The 8,179-nt window shown below is 37.0% G+C and overlaps 1 protein-coding gene across 1 annotated transcript; it reads right to left on the bottom strand.

Moving 5' to 3' along the window:
- Positions 1 to 337: 337 nt before the first annotated feature.
- On the bottom strand, positions 338 to 7,592 carry LOC113509257 (arrestin homolog). The gene is given in 9 exon segments (XM_026892574.3): positions 338 to 635; positions 1,930 to 2,045; positions 2,048 to 2,058; positions 3,013 to 3,156; positions 4,135 to 4,292; positions 4,645 to 4,780; positions 5,198 to 5,376; positions 5,828 to 6,018; positions 7,411 to 7,592. Coding segments are annotated over 9 exon segments (1,143 nt in total). The 5' UTR covers positions 7,520 to 7,592; the 3' UTR covers positions 338 to 536.
- Positions 7,593 to 8,179: the final 587 nt, after the last annotated feature.

The following is an 8,179-nucleotide window of genomic DNA, read 5'->3' as shown; positions in this document are numbered from 1 at the left end:
TATATATGTATACAGATAATGTAACATACATAATCTATTATAGTAAATAAACAGATGTTATTATTAATTATATATCGGTATTATCGATATTTAGATATCCGTTTTTGCATCAGTATACGTGTTTGTACGTAAACATTTACATAACAAATGCATCAGATATTAATTACTCAGTTATTCATACAAGTTGATTGTATGATAAGCAAATAAACATACATTACAATAGTACAATCACCAGTTGATTTGAAATTGAGAAATGTTATACTATTTACTTACTGCGCCCTTATACGTCATAAATACTTAGATTGTTTCTTACTTGGGGTTTAAAAATAAATTAATATATCATAAAATTGTAGAATTTATTTATATAGTCATATGTTACATTGGTACACTTGCATTAGTTTAAAAATTATACATATTGTTATCATATTACACATTACATATATAATGAAGACAAGCATTATATAATTCTTCAAACTTTCACTCGTATTATATATAAGTTTAATGTAAATACTAGTGGTGTAGAGGCAAGCTCGCAACTAGTAGACCTCGACGCTCTCCTGATGGTGTACCGTGTCCTGCCGGAACATCTCCACGTCCGCCTGGCTGTCGGCGTGGATCATCTTCACGCGGCCCTCCTAGCACAGAAGGCGAGCTCGATTACTCTCTCACATCTACTACCTTAACATTATATCTCAAATTTTATATAAACTATCATATTATATATAGGTGTATCGATTATGTACTTTATTGAATCGCTACTATGTATTCGCTTTCATAATTATATTTCTATACATTTGGTTCGATACATGATACGCCTTGCACTAAAGTTGACATATTAATTGATTCAATCATTTTGATATTATTATTTAAAAAGCAGGGGATTGTTAGTAATGGAGACTAAAAATCCCATTGCTAGCAATATACCCAACCAGGTCGACCTCCACGCGGTTCCACCTGGAAACTATCATAGTTAATTCCTAATGAATTCATCATGATGGGCTAAGTGGCCTGTTTTCATTCTCATCTATCACTCTTCACTGGTGCTCCGCCAGCGTATCCCGTTAGCGCAGGCGGGGTTATCACACCATTTTGACCCATCAAAAAAAAAGTGCCAATCAATATATATCCAATATTGAGCCAAATCAGTTATTAATATATAGCAGGATTAGAGATTATTAGTGCAGTCAATCGTTATGGTATATACCAGAAGGAGACTTTGTACAAAAGTCGATTGCTTGGATACCTCTGTCCCATTTGTGTTTCAACCGTAAAGCAATTGTGTTTCGGTTTGAAGGGTGGGATATGGCGTGAATTTACAGAGTACAGAGGAATAACACCTGAGTCCTCAGGAATGGCAACGCATGGGAGGTATCATGGGCGAAACAGTATATTATGTCCATACTGCTCATGTGTATAGGCGACGGTTACCACTATCCATCAGGTGGGCCGTCAGCTTGTTTACCATTCTAAGTTGTATAAAAAAAAAATCGTGGGAAGGCAAAAAATATAATAATTTGCTAATCTATCGGAAGATGATATAGATGCAATGCTCACATTAATATAAATAAGTAATTACTAAAACTCATTTCCAGTTTTATGTTTTCCCTCTTAATAAAATAACAACAATATTACGTAATTATGTAAACTATGTTGTTTCATTTGAGATTTTAAGAAGTATGTAATTGGTAGATCTCATAGGGTTTTGTCAATAAACAGTAGATCTTGGGTTTACTAAAGTCGGCCACCCCTTCTATATATAGTAACTACATATAAAATACATAGAATTTTACTATGCATTAAAGTTTAAATAAATAAATATAAAATGTATCGCCCATACTTATGGCATCGAACGGAACAAGAATCCTGATACATTCTAGTGTACTCTATCACCACATGAAGAATTTCAAGTACAGTAATATGTAAAAGCACCTTAGGGTGCATGAGTATGAAGGGCAACTCGGCGACCAGCTCGCCGTTCAGCGCCCCCAGGTACAGCTTCACCTTGGCGCTGTAGCTCACCACGATGCCGAACGCGTCGCGCTGCTCGGGTCCAACAGCCTGGTACATCGTTCACATACATTGATTTGTACTTCGAATTACATTTTAGCTAGACAGGTAGTTAATTAGTATTATTATAATGCAATATACATCAATTTATAAAGGATAAGCAAGCTGAAGTGGCTATAGTCTCATCTGGCTGTGGAGAGGGCTATGCTTGGAGTTTACTTGCGTGATAAAATCCGAAACGATGATATCCGCAAAAGAACCAAAATAACCAAGCTGATAAGCGAGCTGAAGTGGCAATGGGCTGGTCACATAGCTCAAAGAACTGACAACCGCTGAGGAAGAAAGGTTCTTGAGTGGCGACCCCGTACGGGCAACTGCAGTATAAGACGACCTCCCACTGAATGGAGCGATGACCTCAAATGCATTGCAGGGATGCAGTGGATGCCGGTGGCTTAAGACCGTTCCTTATGGCAGTCTATGGGGAACGCCTATGTCCAGCAGTGGACGAATAATGGCTGAACTGATACATCAATTCTATCCCACAAAAAGAAAACTCCACAAATAAAAGTTTAAATTTTTCTACAATAAATATAAAATTAAATTTAAATGGAGAATAATATACAATACGGGAAAGTTGTCTGTTCATATTATCACCAGTTTCAATCTGCCTGTTGGTGAGTAACTACTACATCTCGTGTACACTTGCAATACTGGAAGCGTCACTTGCGCTTCGGGTGAAGATTGACTCCCAGTACCAATAAAGAGGGGGAGGGAAATACAATTATTGAATCTCATTGGCTAATATTACAAACGTGAAAGTTTGTTTACTGAAGTAATAAACAATTCTTGTTATTTAAGGACTCAGTCAATCTTTACGAACGTTTGACTTCGATATAATAACTATTGGCGAAAAAAATATATTCCGTTTACGTGAAGTTATAGATAGAGACTAGTAATAAAAAGAAATAAAAATTAAAGAAGATAAGAAAGTGATATGGGTATTACAATGTGGTAGAGGCGAGTGTGGTTTCACCGCGCTTGAGCTGTCCATCGAGAGCGATGCCGCGCTTGTCGCGGTTAGACTGCAGCGACGGAGTCAGGTACAGAATCTTCTGCAGATTGGAGCCCGGCTGCAGCGGACACCCGTCCCTGTGACAAATGATTCGATTGAAAATCCTTCTTATCATCATCGTTCATACCTCCTTTTTGAGGAGTTTTGCCAGTAGTAGCCACGCTTAGCAGGCGGATTGACAACCGCAGTTAAGCTTTAGGGATGTCTTAAGAGAGACGCTGCTGGGTATCTCTCGCTCTCCCTTAGTCGCCTTTTACGACACCCACGGGAAAAGTAAGGGGTGACTTATTCCATGCCAGGATCACACACACACACATACTTCTTATACTATCATACTCAATGATGTTTTGAGCCGGTATCCGCAATTAGACGGCTTTGCCTACGTGATGACCACAGAATGTTTGTGTTCAAATATTTAAGATATAGATGTTATTTCTATTATTGTTATGAGATTGTATGGGATTTTAATCTTATTAATATTATTCTTTTTAATTATAATTGTAGAATACGTGTTATTGTACTGATGCTGTACTAGATGAGCGTACTAGGAGGCAATAAAACTCGCCCAGTTGATCAAATAAATAAGTCTCTAAATTTTAAAGTTCACTATTTAAATTAAGTGGTCCCTGTACCAGTGATATGTTTAAAACATGACGTTAATATTGTGCGACCCGGAGTCACGTGTGCAAATATTACACTAATTACACTTCAGTTTGAAACTCGAAATATTTATGTGGAAATTTCTAAAATTAAAGCCTCGAGTTTGTCACCGTTAATGATATGCATCATTATTGCCTACAAGATATGTGCTGGGTCGGACGCCTGTTTCAACTTATATAAGTAAACTATGTAAGTTCATTTCTGTTTTATCCTACACTATTTATAAATTCAAATGATATAATAAACTAGTATGTATTTATTAATAAATTGCAAAGTATCTGATCATAAATAAACATGTATAGTATTTCTTTTTTAAATTTTAATAGCTTTGTCGCATTATCTCTTCTATATCGAATTTCAGTAAACTTTACGAAATTAATATGATAAATACTTACTGAGTCTCGACACATGCAACCACATTCCGGTACTGTCCGCTCTGGAAGAGCATAACGTCGACGCCCTGCTGGATGCTCGCTTTTATCTTCTTCACCACCTTGTTGCTATTATTCCGAACGCTCATATTCACAGCTATTGTTTCTCCGTGCATGTATAACTGTGAATAAAAAATATCTCTATATCATATGAAACGGATCCAATTTGATATAAAGAAATAATGACATTTATAAAAGCTTGTGTAAATATCAGGATAGTAGCATACTGTGCTGTGGCTTCTCATACAACTTCGCCAGTTTTTACAGAGAACTTAGTTCCATAATATTAAAGTGATCTAGTGATTTGCATGAAAGGTCCAAAATAATCTAATATTTAAAGATCATGTTCTTTGAAAAAAGTTGTTCAGTTGTATCTATATACTATCTCTGATTTTCAGATTTTTATCACTCTATGCTGTACATGCAGTGGAGACTGTCCTATCTGAGATTAAAGAGATGAAATAATTCCAATACCTGCTTGTCGAGAGTGAGCTCGAGCTCCAATTGGCCGGGCGACAACACGAAGTCCTTGCGCACCACGGTGCAAGGCTGGGCACCCTTCTTCTCGGGCGCATACTGAACCTTCCGTATTCCAAGCGCTACTGTGCTCCTATATACCAAAATCTATATTAAACAGAATATACTTTTAAACCAATACAAAAAATGATTGGAATAATATTGTTAATATGTTCAACATACTCTTCTGAAAAACCAACATAATTACTTAGAAATTGATTATATAAATGGATTAATGTTCAAATTCATGATAGTTTTTTTCAAAAATGCTTATGCGGCATGTTAATAACGATATATTATATCGTTTCCATAGTATTAAAAAAGATTTAGAGCCACAGACGAAATGTAAAGACACAATAGAGAAAGTAGCGGGAGAGCTACATGTATGTAATTCAATCATCAAATTCCAACAGGTTGGAATAAAGGAGCAAGTCTGAACCAAAAATAAAATAATGGTAAAGGTTTAGGTTTCTTAAGAATGTGGGTGACGATAATGTTCCTAACATCGCACCTGCGATGTGAGCGATCTATTTCGGAATCCCCAACAAACAACTTGACATAGTAATGCACGCCGCAGGGTTCGCCTTCGTCCTCAAGGCCCGGCTGCAGCGTGACAGAGCCGGGTGCACCCGCCGGTACGCTCAGCCGGAACGGATACGCCATCGAACCCAGCTTTTTAATCAACCTCTCCTAAAAATTCAAAAAGAAAATATTTAAAGAAATAATAATGATATCTCTTCATACAGTCATGAACTTTAAACTTCAAAACTTTGCACCAAATTTCAAAACATTCTCTTATCTGATCTGTGCCTATAACTTGAGTTAAAGTACATCTGAAATCACTATCCGTAGAAACTTGAGCACAGAAATTCCGCAGATCACATAAATAACTAAACTAATATATCTTAAAGTCCCAATAATGCTGGTAGGAATCAACTACTTGACGTCATAATTATTTTGACCTATCATCATTCGCTGCTAGACAACAATGCTTCATATTATACCATTATCTGATAATGTTAAATGTTTTTAATAATACCACGTTCACAGAATATTACCACACTTTCATTAACACCAGCATTTTTTGGACAAGGAATACTATTTTATAAAAAAAAAAGGAAAATATTCAAGTTCTTCTCACCTGTGTCCGGGTGGGCTCAAAAGGCCTCTTCTCCGGCGGCGGGTATATCTGTTCGGAGGCGAGGAACAGTTCCTTGTAAAAGTTGAGGCCCATGACCTCGTCCTCCTCGCGACCGTACCGGAACGTGCACACCACCTGCCCGAACACCTTTCGTCCGCGTACGTACTCCTCATCCAACAGCACCACGCCATCTGGAATATTTTGTATGCAACCTAGAATAGCAAACGAGCAGACGGCTCACCTAATGGAATGAGATAACCGTCGATAATGAACATCACAGAATACATTTTGTTGATTACAATCAGACGAGGACTTTTAAAATGGCCTAAATTTTTCTTTTTTACAACACAGGAGGCAAACGAGCTTGCGGTTTACCTGATGGTAAGTGACTACAGCTGCTCACCAATGGCATTGCAGGTGCTGCTGGCCTTTTAAAAAGGAATATGCTCTTTTCTTGAAGGTTAATAAATATATAAATATAAACGATACTAAGTATTACGTAATGATTTCCGTGTGATCCAAAATATCTCCAAAGTCTAACTGCGATTGCTAATCCGCCTGCCAAGCGTGGCAACTATGGGTCTCCCTAAAGGGAGACTTATGTCCAACAATGGACGGTTAAAAACTGATATGCTAATGATAATATAAATTTAGATTTGGATTTTTGTAATTTTATGTAAGACAGACTGCAATTGCATTTGCAGCACGTAACGCAAACAAATCTTGCAGTAGCAAACAACTATTAAAAACGGATCTATTCTAGTTCGAAGACGAGGCAGCATAATGGCGCCAAGTTGGCTCATCGTTCTTGCAGACGGCAGCCGCTTGATGGATGGCGCTGACTGCTACCTGCACGCCTCGCTACTACATTGTTTCTACCATCAACTTCTGTTAGTTCACGAACGTTATTAGTTTTCAACACCTTTTAGATTTTATTTCCGAGATTTTTTACACAAACAATTCTGTGTTTTTAGATTTCTATTTAGTGTATGTACCTACATACAAAGTTAATATCTCCAATATAAGTTATGTACCAAGATCATAAATAATATAATAATCTATATAGATCTAGTTACAAATACGTGCGGTTTGCACGTATTGCACGTAAACCGAGGAGGAGCATTAACGTAACAAATTGAAGAAGGGGCGTGCGTAGCGTATCACCTCCCTTTCCCTAATTTTGTCAGGTTCACGCCATTCTTTGAGGTTGAATGGCATGTATTTCGTGAGACCTTTTTGCCACAATTGACAAATATAGGTAAATTGTATACTGGATTAACTGCCTAAAAATCCATGATTGGGTAAGGTTACAATATGCAACACCATTTAATCTCCAGAAGAAACAATAAGAAGGAATTAGAGTAACAAAGAACAATTTAATCCAATAACAGAATAAAAACACTAGTCAAGGTGTGGTAAGGTAATAAAGTAGCTTGATCCCCTATTACGGAGCCTCGTTAATAAAACATTACTGAGGTTATTATAACAATGATAATGAAATAACTGTCATTATAAATCGGTTATAAAATCATATTCGCAACAGCACTTTCATTACGACACTTAATCCGCACTGTATTACAGACCTATAGGTTCCACGAAAGAAATATGGTCGACAAAATCACGTTTTCCCATATATAACGTTATTTTTCCATTTGGTGCGCACTTCTTGAACACTTTAAAATTATACACCATTTTAACGGATTAAAATATACTCGGAGACTGCTTGAGAACGGTAGTCAGGAATATCCTGCTGAATGCGCATCTGACGTGTTCTCCTGTTTTATATACAGGATTATTTGCTAGTGGGGCTTCCGAGGCACGCTAATCTCATTTGGTTCATTAGTTGTTCACGTAAGTGCCTTGTGTAGGGTTTGTCTGAAGGCAAACAACGGTCACGATTTCTGTAATCATGTTTTTCGTGACTTTGAAGGTCATGTGGCAGTAAACCTGTCTTCTAATTACGTCTTCACAACTTCACTAGTTTTCTCTACGTTGTTAATTTGATTTTTTATCAAATTATTAAAATGTTTATTACTATAATATGTTTCCTTCGTCCTATAACTTTGGATTTTTCTAACGTAGCGTGAAAAACCACTTAGTGAGTGGGCATAGTGCGGCCAACCGTTGAGACTGGAACATTATCTGTTAGGTTGATCGTATTCATGGACCATGTGGTCTCTATGTTCGCTCAGAATGATCTGGTCACAAGTCATGCTATAATAAAAAAAATCGTCAACACTACTACCAAAAACATAGTAATAACCTTCTGGTAACAAATTACTAATCCAGAAAATTCCCCTTGCTATAACTAAGAAATACCTACATACTTATAACATGTCACTACTCCTTCAC

This window comes from Galleria mellonella, unplaced genomic scaffold (assembly GCF_026898425.1).
Source record: "Galleria mellonella isolate WM207_F2 unplaced genomic scaffold, CSIRO_AGI_GalMel_v1 utg22776, whole genome shotgun sequence".
Taxonomy (NCBI): domain Eukaryota; kingdom Metazoa; phylum Arthropoda; class Insecta; order Lepidoptera; family Pyralidae; genus Galleria; species Galleria mellonella.
This window is presented reverse-complemented; position numbering and strand designations above follow the sequence as displayed.